Source organism: Vidua chalybeata, chromosome 32 (assembly GCF_026979565.1).
Source record: "Vidua chalybeata isolate OUT-0048 chromosome 32, bVidCha1 merged haplotype, whole genome shotgun sequence".
In the NCBI taxonomy this organism is placed as follows: Eukaryota; Metazoa; Chordata; class Aves; order Passeriformes; family Viduidae; genus Vidua; species Vidua chalybeata.
In genome coordinates, this window is record NC_071561.1 from 1,270,797 (window position 1) to 1,288,367 (window position 17,571).

Here is a 17,571-nt window from a genome sequence, read left to right on the forward strand (position 1 = left end):
CATTCTTTTCGGGGTTCCCCCCCCATACGCCGCCATTTTGCCGCACCCCAAGCAGCCGCCATCTTGCTGTTGTCAAAGTCTCTTCGTCTTATTCGTTTCTGCTGGGCGCCACCATTTTGTCGTGTCCCGGGGGAGCGCTATTTACGGAGCCCCCCATCCGGCGGTCCGCACGGGGTCTCCTCACTGGCAACCGTGTCGGAAGATCCTCGGTGTCTCTTACGGAGGTCTCTAGCTCTCTGTGGGGGGACAGGACGGCGCCACAACCATCCTGCTCATTCTCTCCACCCCTCGGCGCGAATAATGGTTCATCCCACAGTGACCTCTCAAGTCCCGCCTATACCTCGGCCAATCAGCACCGCGCCCTGCTGGAAGTACCCGAGCGCCGGAAGCGTCACCATGACAACCACCGGAAGTCCCGCTCTCTCCCGGAAGTGGCGGCGCGGCCATGGGCGCCTCGAAGAAGCACCGGGAGCGCGGCGGGGCCGAGGCGGCCGAGGAGGCCCCGGGGGCGGCCGGGACGGGCAGCGGCAGCGGCGCGGGGCGGCCCCGCGAGCACCGCAAGCACCGGCACCGCGGCGGGGAGCGGCGCGGGAAGCGCAGCCGCTCCCGGGGGGAGCGCGGTGGCTCCGGGGGAGGCTCCGGTTCCTCCCGGCGCGGAGGGGCCGAGGAGGCCGGGAGGAGCGGCCATGGCCGGGGCGGCTCCGAGAGCGAGCGGAGAGCGAAGAGGGAGAGGAAGGAGGAGCGGGAGGAGCCCGGTGAGGGCGAGATGGGCTTGGGAAGGATTTGGGGGGAATTTGGGGTTTGGGGAGGGATTTGGGGGTGTCTGGAGGGGCTCGGGGGGTGCTGGGGGTGATTTGGGGGGCTGGAGGAGGTTTTGGGGTGCAATTAATGGGATTTTGGTGGAGTTCTGATGCAGCTGGGGGTGATTTGGGGTTGCGGGGGGGGAGCTTTGGATGGGAGAGACCCCAGAGAGATTTGGGGGGGTTGAAGGGGAAATTTGCGGCGTTCAAGGAGATTCTGGGGGAGCTTCAAGAGACTTTTGGGGGATTAATGGGATTTTTGGGGGTTAAAGGTGAATTTGTGGGGGCTAAAAGGAATTTTGGAGGCTTAATAGAGATTTTGGGGTGTTAATGGGGACTTTGGGGGGGCTGAAGAGGAAACTTGGGGGGATTAAAGGCGATTTTGGGGATTAAAGAGGATTTTGTGGGGTTAAAGGTGAATTGAGGCAGGGGGTTAGAGAGAATTTTGGGGTGTTAATGGCGATTTTGGGGGGGTTAAAGGCGATTTTGGAGGAGGTTAAAAGGAACTTTGGAGATTAAAGAGGATTTTGGGGGGTTGAAGGAGATTTTGGGGGGCTGAAGGAGATTTTGTGGGGTTTAAAGGAGAATTTTGGGGTGTTAAAGGGAATTTTGGAGGGGGTTAAAAGGAAATTTTGGGGGGGATTAAAGGGAACTTCGGGGTGTTCAATGGGAATTTTGGGGTTTATGGGTGACTGGGGTGGGGCAGCAGTCCCCTAACACTAATTAATTACTAATAATTTATTAATTATCCCCCCTCAGCTCCTCCCAAATCCGGAGCAGGCGAATCCTCCTTGAGCGTGGAAGAAACCAAGTGAGGACCCCCCCCCCCAAAATCCCCCCAAAATCGGGGTCCCCCCACCCCAAACCCCCCCTGAGCCCTTTCCCTGTTCCAGTAAGCTCCGGGCCAAACTGGGACTGAAACCACTGGAGACCAGCACGGCCAAGAAAGGTGAGGGGATTTTGGGGGGGATTGGGGGTTTTTGGGGTGTCTGGGGCTGATTTTGGGGCTGATTTTTGGGCCCATTTCACCGATTTTGGGGTGCTGCCCAGGGGTGATTTTGGAGTGGATTTTGGGGTGATTGTGGGGTGCCCTGGGGATGATTTTGGGGATGATTTTTGGGGCTAATTTCACCGATTTTGGAGTGCCCCTGGGCTGATGATGAGGCTGATTTCACCAGTTTTGGAGCTGATTTCGGGGTTGATTTTGGGGCTGATTTTGGGGTGCTGCCCAGGGGGTGATTTGGTGTGGATTTTGGGGTGCCCCAGGGTTGTTTTTGGGCTGGATTTTGGGGCTGATTTTGGGGGCAATTGCACTGACTTTGGAGTGGATTGTGGGGTGCCCCGGGGACAATTTGGCGCTGATTTTGGGGCTCGTTTTGGGGCCGATTTCACCGATTGTAGGGCTGATTTTGGGGTGCCCCAGGGCTGATTTTGGGGTTGATTTTAGGGCTGATTTTGGGGCTGATTTCACTGATTTTGAGGTGGATTATGGGGCTGATTTTGGGGTGGATGGTGGGGTGCCTGGGGCTGATTTTGGGGCCGATTTTACCGACTTTGGGGCTGATTTTAGGGTCGATTTCACCGATTTTGGGCTGGATTTTGGGGCTGATTTTGGGGTCGATTTCACCGATTTTGGGGTGGATTTTGGGGCTGATTTTAGGGTCGATTTCACCGATTTTGGGCTGGATTTTGGGGCTGATTTTGGGGTCGATTTCACCGATTTTGGGGTGGATTTTGGGGCTGATTTTGGGGTCGATTTCACCGATTTTGGGGTGGATTTTGGGGCTGATTTTGGGGTCGATTTCACCGATTTTGGGGTGGATTTTGGGGCTGATTTTGGGGTCGATTTCACCGATTTTGGGGCTGATTTTGGGGCGCTGCCCGGGCAGAGGCGGGCACCAAGGAGGAGCCGGTGGCAGCCGAGCTGATCAATCCCCTGGCGCTGCGGCAGCGCGAGGAGATCCGCGAGAAGCTGGCGGCAGCCAAGGAGAAACGGCTGCTGAACCAGAAACTGGGGTACAGGGGGGGTTTGGAGGGAATTTGGGGTGTTTGGGGCAGATTTGGGGGGAGTTGGGGAGGAATTGGGGGGGTTTAAGGGGCCTGGGAGAGGATTTGGGGGGAATTCAGGAGGAATTGGGAGTGTTTGGGGGAGATTGGGGAGGGATTGGGGGATTTTGGGGGGGCTGAGAGGAATTTAGGAGGAATTGGGGGGTGTTTGGGAGGTGTTTATGGGGATTTTGGGGGAGCTGGGAAGGAGTTTGGGGGTGTTTGGGGAGGAATTGGGGGATTTTGGGGGGGGCTGAGAGGAATTTCAGAGGAATTGGGGGGTGTCTGGGAGGTGTTTAGGGGATTTTGGGGAGGCTGGCAGGAGATTTAGGAGGAATTTGGGGATTCCAGGGTGGGGGTTGGGGGGGTGGGAGGGGATTTAGGATTTTGGGGGGGGCCAGGATGGGATTTTTGGGGCGTATGAAATATTTGGGGAGTATCTGGGAGGAGATTTTGGGGCACAGAGAATATTTGAGGATATTTTGAGGGGTAGAATTTGCAGATCTGAGAGAAATTTTTTAGGAATATTGAGAAAAACCTGGAATCTCTAGAATGCAGAGAAGAGATCCAGGAAGATTTTGGGGGCTCAGGTGGTTTTGGGGACCCCAAAATGTCCCTTTTTTTCCCCTAAAAAGGAAAGTGAAGACGCTGGGGGAGGAGGAGCCCTGGCTGGACGACGCGGCCGCGTGGATCGAGCGCAGCCGGGCGCTCCAGAGGGAGAAGGAGCTGGCAGAAAAAAGGGTGGGAAGGGACCCCAAAATCCCAGGAAAACCCCAAATCCCAGGAAGCCCCAAGCCCCCTTGATTCCAGTCCAAAAACGGCATTTTTACCCCAATTTTTTTGTCATTTTACAGCAGAAATTTGGATTTCTGTGGGGTTTTCGTTGGGTTTTCCACCTAAAGTCCTGATTTTGCCCCGGATTTTGGGAATCGTGGAGCTGCTAGAAAATTTAGGTTAAATTTTAAGGCTTTTAGTCAAGAATTTCCTAAAAACTAAAGATTTTAGGGGTTAAATCTTTTTTCTATAACATGTTTTTGAGGTAATAATGGGGAATTTGGAGGCTGAAATTTAGATTCCATCCTAATTTTTAGCAATTTTGAGTCTCAAAGCGATTCTTAGGAATATTCCCTCAAAACACCCCTAAAAACGATGCTTTGAGACCTTAAATTTTTGCTTTTTGCAGTAAATTTTTTCAAGTGTGGTGTTAAAACCACAGATTTTGACCCCAAAATTCTGCTTCCGCCTCAGTTTTTAGGGGTTTTGGGACCGCTTGAAGATCAAATCCAATTTTTAGGAGCATCCCCAAAAAACCCCAACAATTTGGGAGCATCACCTTCCGCTCGTTGCCGTTTTTTTGAGCTAAAAATGGGAATTTTGAGTTCATTTTTCTGCTAATGAGAAACTCCCGCATTCCTGTTCTCCCAGGAGCGGGCTGGGGTGTCCCCCGGTGTCCCCTGGTGTCCCCTGGTGTCCCCCAGTGTCCCCAAACTGGTGTGACTGGGGGGCTTTGCAGGCCAAGCTGCTGGAGGAGATGGACCAGGAGTTCGGGGTCAGCCCCTTGGTGGAGGAGGAGTTCCAGCGGCGCCGGAGGGTGAGGGACACTGGGGACAGGGTGGGGACAGGGTGGGGACCTTGGGGACAGCTTGGGGACAGGCAGTGACCCCCCCCTGTGCCCCCCAGGAGCGGTACAGTGCCCGGGACCTGCAGGGGCTGACGGTGGAGCACGACCCGGCCTCGATCCCCGAGGGACAAACGCTGGTGCTGACCCTCAAGGACAGGGGTCAGTGGGGACATGGGGACGTCGGGGACACTGGGGACATCAGGGACAGTGGGGACATAGGGGTGACACAGGGACAGACCCTGGTGCTGACCCGCAAGGACAGGGGTCAGTGGTGACGTTGGGGATGGTGGAGCCATCGGGGACAGTGGGGTGGCACGTGGACAGGGGTCAGTGGGGACACAGGTGACACGGTGGGGACAGTGCTGTCCCCAAGGGCCATGGGGAGGGTACCTTGGGTGTGGGGTGTCTTGTCCCAAGATGTCCTCTCACTGTCCCCTTTGTCCCCTCCCTGTTCCCTCCCTCTGTCCACTGTCCTCTCTTTTCTTGTGTCCCCTGGCTGTCCCCATGTCCCCTGTCCCCTGTCGGTCCCCTCTGTCCCTTGGCTGTCCCCTCTGTCCCTGTCCCCTGGTTCTTCCCTGGCTGTCCCCTCTGTCCCCTGGCTTTCCTCTGTCTGTCCCCATGTCCCCTGTCCTCATCCCTTCTGTCCTCTGGCTGTCCCCTCTGACTCCTGTCTGTCCCTGTCCCCTGTTTGTCCCCTGTCCCTGTCCCCTCTGTCCCTGTCCCCTCTGTCCCTGTCCCCTCTGTCCCTGTCCCCTGGCTGTCCCCTGTCCCTGTCCCCTGGCTGTCCCCTGTCCCTGTCCCCTCTGTCCCTGTCCTCTGTCCCTGTCCCCTCTGTCCCTGTCCCCTCTGTCCCTGTCCCCTGGCTGTCCCCTGTCCCTGTCCCCTCTGTCCCTGTCCTCTGTCCCTGTCCCCTCTGTCCCTGTCCTCTCTGTCCCTGTCCCCTCTGTCCCTGTCCCCTCTGTCCCTGTCCCCTCTGTCCCTGTCCCCTGGCTGTCCCCTGTCCCTGTCCCCTCTGTCCCTGTCCCCTGGCTGTCCCCTGTCCCTGTCCCCTCTGTCCCTGTCCCTGTCCCCTCTGTCCCTGTCCCCTGGCTGTCCCCTGTCCCTGTCCCCTCTGTCCCTGTCCCTGTCCTCTGTCCCTGTCCCCTCTGTCCCTGTCTCTGTCCTCTCTGTCCCTGTCCTCTGTCCCTGTCCCCTGGCTGTCCCCTGTCCCTGTCCCCTCTGTCCCTGTCCCCTGGCTGTCCCCTGTCCCTGTCCCCTCTGTCCCTGTCCCTGTCCCCTCTGTCCCTGTCCCCTGGCTGTCCCCTGTCCCTGTCCCCTCTGTCCCTGTCCCTGTCCTCTGTCCCTGTCCCCTCTGTCCCTGTCTCTGTCCTCTCTGTCCCTGTCCTCTGTCCCTGTCCCCTCTGTCCCTGTCCCTGTCCCCTCTGTCCCTGTCCCCTCTGTCCCTGTCCCCTGGCTGTCCCCTGTCCCTGTCCCCTGTGACCCCCTGTCCCCTGTCCCGGGTGTGGCAGGGGTGCTGGAGGGCGGTGAGGACGTGCTGGAGCAGGTGGCGCTGGCGGCGGCGGCGCGGGCGCAGGAGGAGCAGGAGCTGCGGCGGCGCCGCCCGAACTACGACCCCTACGGAGAGCAGGAGCCCGCGCCCGGCCCCCAGGTACCCTGTCGCGACATATCGCGATATATCGGCGCGTACAGCGACGTACCGTGGTGCACCACCCGTATCGCGAGATAGCCCAGCTTTCTATGCACGCCTCGCGTTATGTCGCGATACACGAGCCGATATCGCGCTGTACCAGTTGGTGTCGAGAGACACGTCTTGATGTCGCAATGTATCAGTATCGTGATATATCTGTCGCTATCACGACGTATCAGTCAGTATCACGGTACACTGGTCAGTATTGCAATATATCAGTTAATATCGTGATAGACCCGTTGGTATCATGTTACATTAGTCAATATTACGATATATCAGTCGGTATTGCAGTATACGGCTCGGTATCGCGATATATCAGTCAGTACTACGATATATCGATCAATATCGTAATATACCAGTTGCTATCACAATACGTGGGTAAATGTTATCATATACCAGCTGATATCGCAGTACACTGGTTGGTATTGTGACATATCAGTCAGTATCGCGATATATCAGTCGGCATTGCAATACACTGCTCGATATCACGATACGTCGCTCGCTATCATGGTGTATCACAATATATTAAAATCGCAGTATATGAGTTGGTGTCATGATATATCACTCGGTATTGCAGTATGCTGGTTGATATCGCGATACGTCAGTCGCTATCACAACGTGTTGCTCGCTATCGCGTTTTATCGTGGCATTTCAGTCAATATCACGATATATCAGTCGGTGTCGCAGGATACAGCTCAGTGTCGCGACACGTCGCTCGCTATCGTGCTCTATAACGATGTACCCGTCAATATTGCGATATATCAGTCAGTATTGCATTATACAGCTTAGTAATGCAACACATCACTCGATATTGCCATATGTTGCTCGATATCGCGATATGTGGCCCGATATCGCGACGTGTTGCTCGCTGTCATGCTCTCTAATGATATATCAGTATATTGCAGTATAGAGCTTGGTAACGCGACGCGTCGCTCGATATTGCCATGTGTTGCTCGATATCGCGATACGTGGCTCGATATCGTGACGTGTCGCTCGCTATCGTGCTCTGTCGCCGTGTATCAGTCAATATCACAGTGTATCAGTCAGCATTGCAGTATACGGGTTGGTGTCGCGATATGGGGCTCAATATCACGACGTGTCGCTCGCTATCGTGCTGTATTGCCGTATATCAGTCAGTATCGCAGTACACGAGTCGATATCGCGATACGGGGCTCAATATCGCGACATGTCGCTCGCTATCGCGCTCTACCGCTGTGTATCAGTCCACATCGCAGTATATCAGTCAGTATCGCAGTACACGAGTCCATATCGCGATACGGGGCTTGATATCACAACATGTTGCTCGCTATCGTGCTCTGTGGCCAAGTATGAGTCAATATCGCAGTATATCAGTCAGTATCGCAGTACATGAGTCCATATCGCGATACGGGGTTCAATATCGCGACGTGTCGCTCGCTATCGTGCTCTACCGCCGTGTATCAGTCCACATCGCAGTATATCAGTCGGTATCGCAGTACACGAGTCGATATCGCGATACGGGGCTCAATATCGCGACATGTCGCTCGCTATCGTGCTCTATCGCCGTGTATCAGTCCATATCGCCGTATATCAGTCGGTATCGCAGTACACGAGTCGATATCGCGATACGGGGCTCGATATCGCGACATGTCGCTCGCTATCGTGCTCTATCGCCGTGTATCAGTCCATATCGCCGTATATCAGTCAGTATCGCAGTACATGAGTCGATATCGCGACGCGTCGCTCGCTATCGTGACGTATCGCGATATCCCCGCCCCCAGGCCGCCCCGGCGCTGCTGCCGCAGTACGACGAGCCGGCGCCGCGCCCCTCGTTCCGCCTGGGCCCGGGGGGGACGCAGGACGCGGGGGGGGACCCCCGGCCCGGGCCCCTCCCCCCGCCCGGCCCCGCCCCCCAGAGCCTGGAGCTGCCCCTCCCCCGCCTGGCCAGCGAGTACCTGAGCGCCGAGGAGATGGTGAGGGGGGGTGAGGGGGATTTTGGGGTCATTGGGGGGGATTTTGGGGTCATTGGGGAGGATTTGGGGGGGTTTGGGGTCATTGGGGGGATTTGGGGGGATTTTGGGGTCATTGGGGGGAATTTGGGGGTCATTGGGGGGGGATTTTGGAGTCATTGGGGGGATTTGGGGGATATGGGGGGATTTTGGGGGTCTTTGGGGGATTTGAGGGTCATTGCAGGGATTTTGGGGTCATTGGGGGGTCATTGGGGAGGACTTGGGGGGATTTTGGGGTCATTGGGAAGGATTTGGGGGGATTTTGCGGTCATTGGGGGGGACTTGGGGGTCATTGGGGGGGATTTTGGAGTCATTGGGGGGATATGGGGGGATTTGAGGGTCATTGGGGGGATTTGGGGGTCATTGGGGAGGATTTGGGGGGATTTTGGGGTCACTGGGGAGGATTTGGGGGGGTTTGGGGTCACTGGGGAGGATTTGGGGGGGTTTGGGGTCATTGGGGGTCATTGGGGGGATTTGGGGGGGGTTGGGGTCATTGGGGGGATTTGGGGGTCATTGGGGAGGATTTGGGGGGTCTTTGGGGGGATTTGGGGTCATTGGGGGGGATTTGGGGTAATTTTGGAGTGATTTGTGGTAGTTTGGTGGGGATTTGAGGTCTGCGGGGAGGATTTTGGGGTAAATCACGGAGGATTTGGGGGTAATTTAGGGGGGATTTGGGGTAATATGGGGGGGGATTTGGGTTAATTTTGGGGTGATTTGGGGTCCTGGGGAGGATTTTGGGTTGATTTTTTTGGGGTCCCCAGGCGGTGACGTTCCGCAAGACGCGGCGCCGGGTGCGGAAGCTGCGCAAGAAGGAGAAACCCCTGAGGGCCGACGACCTCCTGGCCACGGCCCCGGGGGACACCCAGGGCGACTTCGGCTCCAGGTGGGGCCGGGGGCAAATTTGGGGGAACCCAGGAGGGTCCTGGGGGTGTGGGGAGGGTTCTAAAAGTGCTGGAGGAGGATTTTGGGGGTCTTGGGATGATTTTGGGGGGGGTCCTGGGGGGGCTTTGGGGTGTTCTGGGGGGGATTTTGGGGTTCATGGAGGGATTTGGGGGTTCCTGGGGAGGATTTGGAAGGTCCTTGGGGGGGATTTGGGGGTTCCTGCCGAGGCTTTTGGGGGGCCTTGAGGATTTTGGGGGTTCCTGGGGAGGATTTGGGGTGTTCTGGGCAGGGTTTGAGAGGTTTTGGGGAGGATCCTGGGTGTAATTTTTGGGGTTCCGTCTCAACAAATCCCCCCCAAACCCCACCCAGGTCGCGGGGCCGAGGCCGGCGGGTGCAGGAGGATGAGGAGGGGGCTGGGGGGGACCCCGAAAACGCCCCTGACCCCCCCGAGGGGACCCCCCAGGCCCCGCTGCCCTCGGACGACACCCGCACAGAGAACATGGACATCAGCAGCGACGGTGGGAGCGGGGCTTGGGGGGCTTTGGGGGATTTGGGGGGATTTAGGGGATTTTAGGGGACTTGGGGGGGGCTTTAGGGGATTTTGGGGGGATTGGAGGGGATTTGGGGTGGATTTTAGGGAACTTTGTGGGGATTGGAGGGGATTTTGGGGGCCGTTTAGAGGGATTTAGGAAGATTTTGGGGGGATTTTAGAGTGGATTTTGAGGGATTTAGGGGAATTTTGGGAGGATTTTAGGAGATTTCGTGGGGGTTTTGGGGGGGGATTTCAGGAGGTTTTAGGGGATTTCAGGGAGATTTTAGAGGAGATTTTAGGGGATTCTGGGAGTTTTTATGGAATTTGGGATCCCCTTGGCCGTGTCCCTCCCCAGAGGAGCCAGGACTCCTCCAGCCCTGCAAGAGGATGGGGCTGAGCAGGAGCTCAGGAGATTTTGGGAAGATTTTGGGGAGGTTTAGGGTGGCTGAGAAGAGTTTTTGGGGTCATTTTCCCCCATATGAGGCAGGACCCCCCCAGAATCTCCCCCAGCCCTGGAGGAGGACGAGGCCGAGCAGGAGCTTGGGAGATTTGGGGGTGTTTTTAGGGATTTTGTAGTGGATTTGGGGTGTTTTGGGGGGGTTTATGGGATTTTGGGGTCCCCCTGACCCTGATTGTCCCCCCCAGATGAGGCTGCCCCCCCCGGGACCCCCCCAGCCCTGGAGGAGGACGAGGCTGAGCAGGAGCTGCAGCAGCAGCTGGAGCGGGGCCGGCGCCTGCGGCAGCTGCGGGAGCTGCGCGAGGGAGGGGGAGAGAAGGTGAGACCCCCTCCCCCAAAAACCCCATCAAAGTATCCCAAAATCCCCCCAAAAAACCTCCCAGAAACCCCTCAAGAAACCCCCCAAAACCTCAACAAAAATTTCCCCAAATCCCCCCTAAAAAATCTCCAGAAACCCTCCCAGAAGTCCCCCAAAACCCCACCAAAACTTCCCAAAATCCCCCCAAAAAATTCCCAGAAGCCCCCTAAAACCACACCAAAAAACCCCTAAAGCCCCTCTCAAAACCCCCCAAAACTTCCTCTCCACAACACCTCAAAAAGCTCCCACTTAGCACCCCAAAATCTGCTTGTGGTGACCCTAAAATCTCCCTGAGGATCCCCAAACTCGCCCTGTCCCGCAACCCTAAAATTCCCCCCCAAACCCCAAAATCTTCTCTGAACTGCCCCAAAACTCTCCCAAACTGCCTCAAATCCCCTCCAACCCCTCCCAAAATCCAAACTTCTCGGGGCACCCCTAAAACCTCCTTGTGGGACTCCCAGTCCCAAAACCTCTCCCAAAGACCCCCAAAACCACCCCAAATTCCCTGAAGTCACCCCCAAGATCCCTAAATCCCCCAGCCCCTCTCAAATCAGCCCCAAATCCCCCCAAAACTGCCCCAAATCCCCTGCAAACCCTCCAAACTCCCCTGTATCTCCACCAGTTCCTCCCCAAATCACCCCAAATCCCCCCAAAACTCCCCATGGCGCCCCCAAAACCTCCTTGTGGGACCCCCCAACCCCCAAATCTCCCCCAAGGACCCCCCAAAACCTCCTCAAATCCCAACGCCCTCCCCAAAAACCCTATGGAGACCCCCCTAGAAAAGGGGGAATAACCCCAAATTTGGGGTCCTCGCTGATCTCCCCCCCCCCCCACCACCAACTTTGGCAGGTGCTGGAGCTGCTCCGGGGGGGCTCTGGGGGGGTCCCGGGGGGGCCGGACCCGCGGGGGGGGGGCAGCATCGTCTTCAACGCCACCTCGGAGTTCTGCCGGACGCTGGGCGAGATCCCGACCTACGGCCTGGCCGGGAACCGCGAGGAGCAGGACGAGCTCATGGTCAGGGGGTCGGGGGGCTTGGGGGGGGGATTTGGGAGCGTTTGGGGCAGTTTTGGGGGGATTGGAAGGAGTTTGGGGGGCATTTGGGGGGGTTAGAGAGGGTTTGGGGCAGCTTTACGGGAATTTGGGGGCGTTAGGGGCAGTTTTGGGGGCATTTGGGGGGGTTAGAGAGGATTTCGGGCAGTTTTAGGGCGATTTGGGGGCATTTGGGGGGGTTAGAGAGGATTTCGGGCAGTTTTAGGGCGATTTGGGGCAGTTTGGGGGCATTTGGGGGGTTAGATAGGGTTTGGGGCAGTTTTAGGGCAATTTGGGGGCATTTGGGGGGATTTGGGGGTTAGAGAGGGTTTGGGGCAGTTAGGGGCAGTTTTGGGGGGGGATTTGGGGGAGATTGGAGAGGGTTTGAGGCAGTTTTAGGGGGATTTAGGGAGGAATTGTGGGAGTTTGGGGGGTTGAAGGGGATTTGGGGGCGTTTTTGAGGGGGTTTGGGGGGATTGGGGAGAGTTTGGGTGAGTTTGGCGGGATTTTGGGGCAGTTTTGGGATGGGTTTGGGGGGTTGGAGGGCATTTGGGGTCGTTTTAAGGGGGATTTTGGGGCAGTTTTGGGGAGGAATTGGGGGAGTTTGGGGGGTTGGAGGGGGTTTGGGGCAGTTTTGAGGGGATTTGGGGGAGTTTGGGAGGGATTTGGGAGGGATTTGGGGAGGATTTGTTCTCCCCAAATTTGTCCTTTCCATGTCCCATGCTGTCCCCAATGTTTCCAATGTCCCTGCTGTCCCCAACATCCCCATGTCCCCTGGTGTCCCAAATGTCCCCTGGTGTCCCTGCTGTCCCCAATGTCCCTGCTGTCCTCAACGTCCCCAATGTCCCTGCTGTCCCCAATGTCCCCAACGTCCCCTGCTGTCCCCATGTCCCTGCTGTCCCCATGTCCCCTGCTGTCCTCAACGTCCCCAATGTCCCCTGCTGTCCCCAACATCCCCATGTCCCCTGGTGTCCCTGCTGTCCCCAACATCCCTGTGTCCCCTGCTGTCCCAAACATCCCCGTGTCCCCTGCTGTCCCCATGTCCCCTGCTGTCCCCAACATCCCCGTGTCCCCTGGTGTCCCCAATGTCCCAAATGTCCCCTGGTGTCCCAAACATTCCCAATGTCCCTGCTGTCCCCAACATCCCTGTGTTCCCTGCTGTCCCCAACATTCCCAATGTCCCTGCTGTCCCCAACATCCCCGTGTCCCCTGGTGTCCTCAACGTCCCCGTGTCCCTGCTGTCCCCAACATCCCCATGTCCCCTGGTGTCCCCAATGTCCCAAATGTCCCCTGGTGTCCCAAACATTCCCAATGTCCCCTGCTGTCCCCAATGTCCCTGCTGTCCCCAACATCCCCGTGTCCCCTGGTGTCCCCAAAGTCCCAAATGTCCCCTGGTGTCCCAAACATCCCCAATGTCCCCTGCTGTCCCCAATGTCCCCATGTCCCGATGTCCCCAGGCCCTGGAGCGGGCCGGCCGCCCAGCGTCACCCCCGGAGCCGCCGGACTCGGAGGGGGAGGAGAACGTGGGGTGGAGCAGCGTGAACCTGGCTGAGGAGCGGCAGCACCAGGATGTGAGGGGCTGGAAACGGGGAGAAACACCCCAAAAACGGGCTGGGGGACCCCAAAAACAGGGAGAAACACCTCAAAAATGGGGAGAAACGCCCCGAAAATGGGCTGGGGGACCCCAAAAACGGGGAGAAAGACCTCAGAAACGGGCTGGGGGACCCCAAAAATGGGGAGAAACACCTCAAAAATGGGGAGAAACGCCCCGAAAATGGGCTGGGGGACCCCAAAAATGGGGAGAAACGCCTCAAAAATGGGGAGAAACGCCCCGAAAATGGGCTGGGGGACCCCAAAAACGGGGAGAAACACCTCAGAAACGGGCTGGGGGACCCCAAAAATGGGCTGGGGGACCCTGAAAATGGGATAGGGACCCTGAAAATGGAATGGAGGACCCCAAAAACAGGATGGGGGCCCCCAAAAATGGGATAGGAACCCCAAAAATGGGATGGAGGACCCTGGAAAGAGGGATAAACACCCTAAAACAGGCTGGGGGACCCTGAAAATGGGATTGGGATCCCAGAAATGGGATGGGGGACCCCAAAAATGGGAGAGAGCTTAAGATTTGGGGAAGAAACTGACAGCTTTTAAAAGAAAGAGGGGAAGATAAAAATGGGATCCCAGAATGGGGAAAACTCATAAATGAGGGACCCCAAAGTGTGGGGGAAAACCCAAAATCAGGGGAAAACCCCAAAATCAGGAGGCACCCTCACACATGGGCACCCTCAAACTGAGGAGACCCAAAAAGTGAGACCCTAAAATGGGGAGATCCCATAAAAGAGGCACCCCAAAACGGGCTCACCCCAAACCCGGCCCCCACAAACTCCCACTTTAGGGACCCTAGGGGTTTTTTTGGGGGGTTCCTCGGTTTTGGGGTGCCCCCTGACCCCCCCCTTTTTCAGTTCTCAGCCTCGTCCACCACGATTCTGGACGAGGAGCCCATCGTGAACCGGGGCCTGGCGGCGGCGCTGCTGCTGTGCCAGAACAAAGGTCAGGATTTGGGGGAAATTTGGGGCTTTTGGGGTCCTTCCGGTGGGGTTTGGTGTCTGTTTTAGGGGTTTAGAGTCCCTATGAGGGTTTTGGGGTCCTTCTGTTGGGGTTTGGGGTCTGTTTGAGGGAGTTTTGAGGGATTTGGGGTCATTATGGGGGTTTTGGGATACTCCCTGTTAGGGTTTGGGGTCTGCTGGGGAGTTTGGGGTTCTTACAGCAGGGTTTGGGGCCCTTAGGAGGGTTTTTGGGGGGGGTTTGGGATTCTTTTGGGGGGTTTGGACTCTTTAAAAGGGGATTGGGGTCATTATGAGGGAGTTTGGGGTCCTTTTTGAGGGGTTTGGGGTCTGCAGGGGGGGTTTGAGGGGTTTGGGGATTTTTTGGAGGGGTTTGGGATCCTCTTTGTGGGATTAGTGTCTGTATGGGGGGGGTTGGGGTCATTATGGGGGATTTGGGGTCTGTTGGAGGGGCTTTTGGGGGTCGCTGTGGGGTTTTGGGGGTCCTGTGGGGTCTCATGTCCCCTCCCCGTGTCCCCAGGGCTGTTGGAGACCACGGTGCAGAAAGTGGCGCGAGTGAAAGCCCCGAACAAATCCCTGCCCTCGGCCGTGTACTGCATCGAGGACAAGATGTGAGTGTCACCTCAGTGTCACCTCAGTGTCACCTCAGTGTCACCTCAGTGTCACCTGTGTCATCCCTTGTGTTACCCACTGTGTCACCCTGAGCCTCCCAATGTCCCTGTTATCCCCAGTGTCCCCAATGTCCCCATCAATGACCAGTACAGGTGGCAGGAGCAGTGCCCCAGTGATGTCCCCAACAATGTCCCCAATGTCCCCAGGGCCATCGATGACAAGTACAGCTGGCAGGAGCAGTGCCCCAATGTCCCAAACAATGTCCCCAATGATGTCCCCAACGCCCCCAGTGTCCCCAGGGCAATCAATGACCAGTACAGCTGCTGGGAGCAGTGCCCCAATGTCCCAAACAATGTCCCCAACGATGTCCCCAATGTCCCCAGGGCCATCGATGATCAGCACAGCTGCTGGGAGCAGTGCCCCAATGTCCCCAACAATGTCCCCAGTGATGTCCCCAACGCCCCCAGTGTCCCCAGGGCCATCGATGACAAGTACAGCTGGCAGGAGCAGTGCCCCAATGTCCCAAACAATGTCCCCAACGATGTCCCCAATGTCCCCAGGGCCATCGATGATCAGCACAGCTGCTGGGAGCAGTGCCCCAATGTCCCCAACAATGTCCCCAGTGATGTCCCCAACGCCCCCAGTGTCCCCAGGGCCATCGATGACAAGTACAGCTGGCAGGAGCAGTGCCCCAATGTCCCAAACAATGTCCCCAACGATGTCCCCAATGTCCCCAGGGCCATCGATGACAAGTACAGCTGGCAGGAGCAGTGCCCCAATGTCCCAAACAATGTCCCCAACAATGTCCCCAACGATGTCCCCAATGTCCCCAGGGCCATCGATGACAAGTACAGCCGCCGGGAGGAGTTCCGGGGCTTCACGCAGGATTTCAAGGAGAAGGACGGCTACCGGCCCGACGTCAAGATCGAGTACGTGGACGAGACCGGCCGCAAGCTCACCCCCAAAGAGGTGGCGTGTCCCCAAAACTCCCCAGAGTGTCCCCAACACCCCCATGGTGTCCCCAACACCCCAGAGTGTTCCCAGAACACCCCACGGTGTCCCCAATCCCCCCAAGGTGTCCCCTGGTGTCCCCTGACCCCAAAGTGACCCCAAACCTCCCGGTTACCCCAAAGTCTCCCACATCACCCCTGGTGTCCCCAAACCCCCTCCAGTGTCCCCAATGTCCCCTAATGTCCTCAATGTCCCCCATGGCCCCCCAGTGTCCCCAATCCCCCCAATATCCCCAACGTCCTCAATGTCCCTGATGTCCCCAAGCCCTCGATGTCCCCTTGATGTCCCCAATGTCCTCTGATGTCCCCAATGTCCCCGATGTCCCCAATGTCCTCTGATGTCACCAATGTCCCCGATGTCCCCAGGCCTTCCGGCAGCTCTCCCATCGCTTCCACGGGAAGGGCTCGGGGAAGATGAAGACGGAGAGGAGGATGAAGAAGTTGGATGAGGAGGCGGTGAGGGGCATTTTTGGGGGATTTTGGGGAGATTTTTGGGACTGCCCCGTGCTTCAGTTGGGGCCTTCACTCCAGTTTTGGGGTCTCCACTCCAATTTTGGGGTCTCGTGGTGCTGCTGAAGGTTTTGACCCCAGTTGTGGGGTTCCCGGGATGTTTTTGAGGTCATTGGCCCAAATTCTGGGATCTTCCAGCCTGATTTTGGGGTCCCCTGGAGGCTTTTGGGGTCCCCCCAGCTCCACTGGAGAATTCCAGCCCAATTTGGGGACCTCACACCCCAATTTTGGGATCTCCCCATGGTTTTGGGGCAATACCCTGGGAATGGGATTGGAGGATTCCCTTGGGATTTTGGTTTTTTTTTCCCAATATTTTTTTTGGGAATTCCCAGAGTTTTTTTGTGTCCCTCTGATTTTGGGGTGCCCCTCTGATTATGGAGTGCAGCCACCAAAGAAAGGGACCCCCAGTGTCCCCCCCAGTGTCACCCTGGGGACGGCAGCCCCCAAAACTCGGGGGGGTTCCCTTTGCGATTTGGGGAATTCTTGGGTTTTTTTTGGGGGCATTCCCGGGGGGAATTCTTGGGTTTTTTTGGGGGCATTTTGGGCTGGCCCTGATTTGGGGGTTCCCCCCCCGTTTTTGGGGTGCAGCTGCTGAAGAAGATGAGCTCCAGTGACACCCCCCTGGGCACGGTGGCGCTGCTGCAGGAGAAGCAGCGGGCGCAGAAGACGCCGTACATCGTCCTGAGCGGCTCCGGCAAGAGCATGAACGCGTGAGAGCCAAACTGGGAGCACTGGGAGGGACTGGGAGGGGACTGGGATGGACTGGGAGGGACTGGGATGGACTGGGATGGATTGGGAGGGAAGTGGGAGGGATTGGGATGGATTGGGGAAGGACTGGGAAGGGAACAGGGAGGGATTGGGAAGGGAGTGAGGAGGACTGGGATGGACTGGGAGGAACTGGGGGGGACTGGGAGGGGACTGGGATGGACTGGGAGGGACTGGGATGGACTGGGAGTGGATTGGGATGGACTGGGAGGGGACTGGGATGGACTGGGAGGGGATTGGGATGGACTGGGATGGACTGGGAGCAGATTGGGATGGACTGGAGGGGACTGGGAAGGGAGTGAGAGGAACTGGGATGGACTGGGAGGGACTGGGAGGGAAGTGGGAGGGATTGGGATGGATTGGGGAAGGACTGGGAAGGGAACCGGGAGGGATTGGGAGGGGACTGGGATGGACTGGGAGGGAACTGGGAGCACTGGGTCACTGACCCCCTCTTTTCCTTCCAGGAACACCATCACCAAGTGAGGGGCACGGAGACACTTGGGGACAACCTGGGACATCCCCGGGGACACCTTTGGGCCATTGCTGGACACCCTGGGGACACTTTTGGGACTCTTCAGGACACCCCTGGAGCCCTGGGGACACCGCTGGAACTGGGACACCCCTGGCTGGGGACACCCCTGTCCCCCCTCCCCGCCCTTGGGGACAATAAAGGCCTCTGGGAGTCACTTTGTGTCACCGCGTGTCACTGA

The 17,571-nt window shown here is 57.4% G+C and overlaps 1 protein-coding gene across 3 annotated transcripts; it reads left to right on the forward strand.

The window, feature by feature from the left end:
- The first annotated feature begins 76 nt into the window (after window positions 1–76).
- On the forward strand, window positions 77–17,547 carry SART1 (spliceosome associated factor 1, recruiter of U4/U6.U5 tri-snRNP). 3 transcript variants are annotated; one of them, XM_053968112.1, is made up of 20 exons: window positions 431–755; window positions 1,560–1,611; window positions 1,694–1,749; window positions 2,690–2,816; window positions 3,482–3,587; window positions 4,360–4,437; window positions 4,527–4,626; window positions 5,976–6,115; window positions 7,915–8,106; window positions 8,904–9,025; window positions 9,394–9,542; window positions 10,202–10,332; window positions 11,221–11,385; window positions 12,858–12,971; window positions 13,863–13,950; window positions 14,485–14,575; window positions 15,410–15,545; window positions 15,953–16,042; window positions 16,685–16,806; window positions 17,326–17,547. In XM_053968112.1, the coding sequence occupies exons 1-20, from the start codon at window positions 446–448 to the stop codon at window positions 17,342–17,344; spliced, it is 2,388 nt and encodes a 795-aa protein (XP_053824087.1). In that variant the 5' UTR covers window positions 431–445; the 3' UTR covers window positions 17,345–17,547. The 3 variants fall into 3 exon arrangements, with proteins under 3 accessions (XP_053824089.1, XP_053824087.1, XP_053824088.1); XM_053968113.1 differs by having other exon boundaries at window positions 10,232–10,332; XM_053968114.1 differs by lacking the exon at window positions 17,326–17,547 and having other exon boundaries at window positions 77–755; window positions 15,410–15,505; window positions 16,685–16,773.
- Window positions 17,548–17,571: the final 24 nt, after the last annotated feature.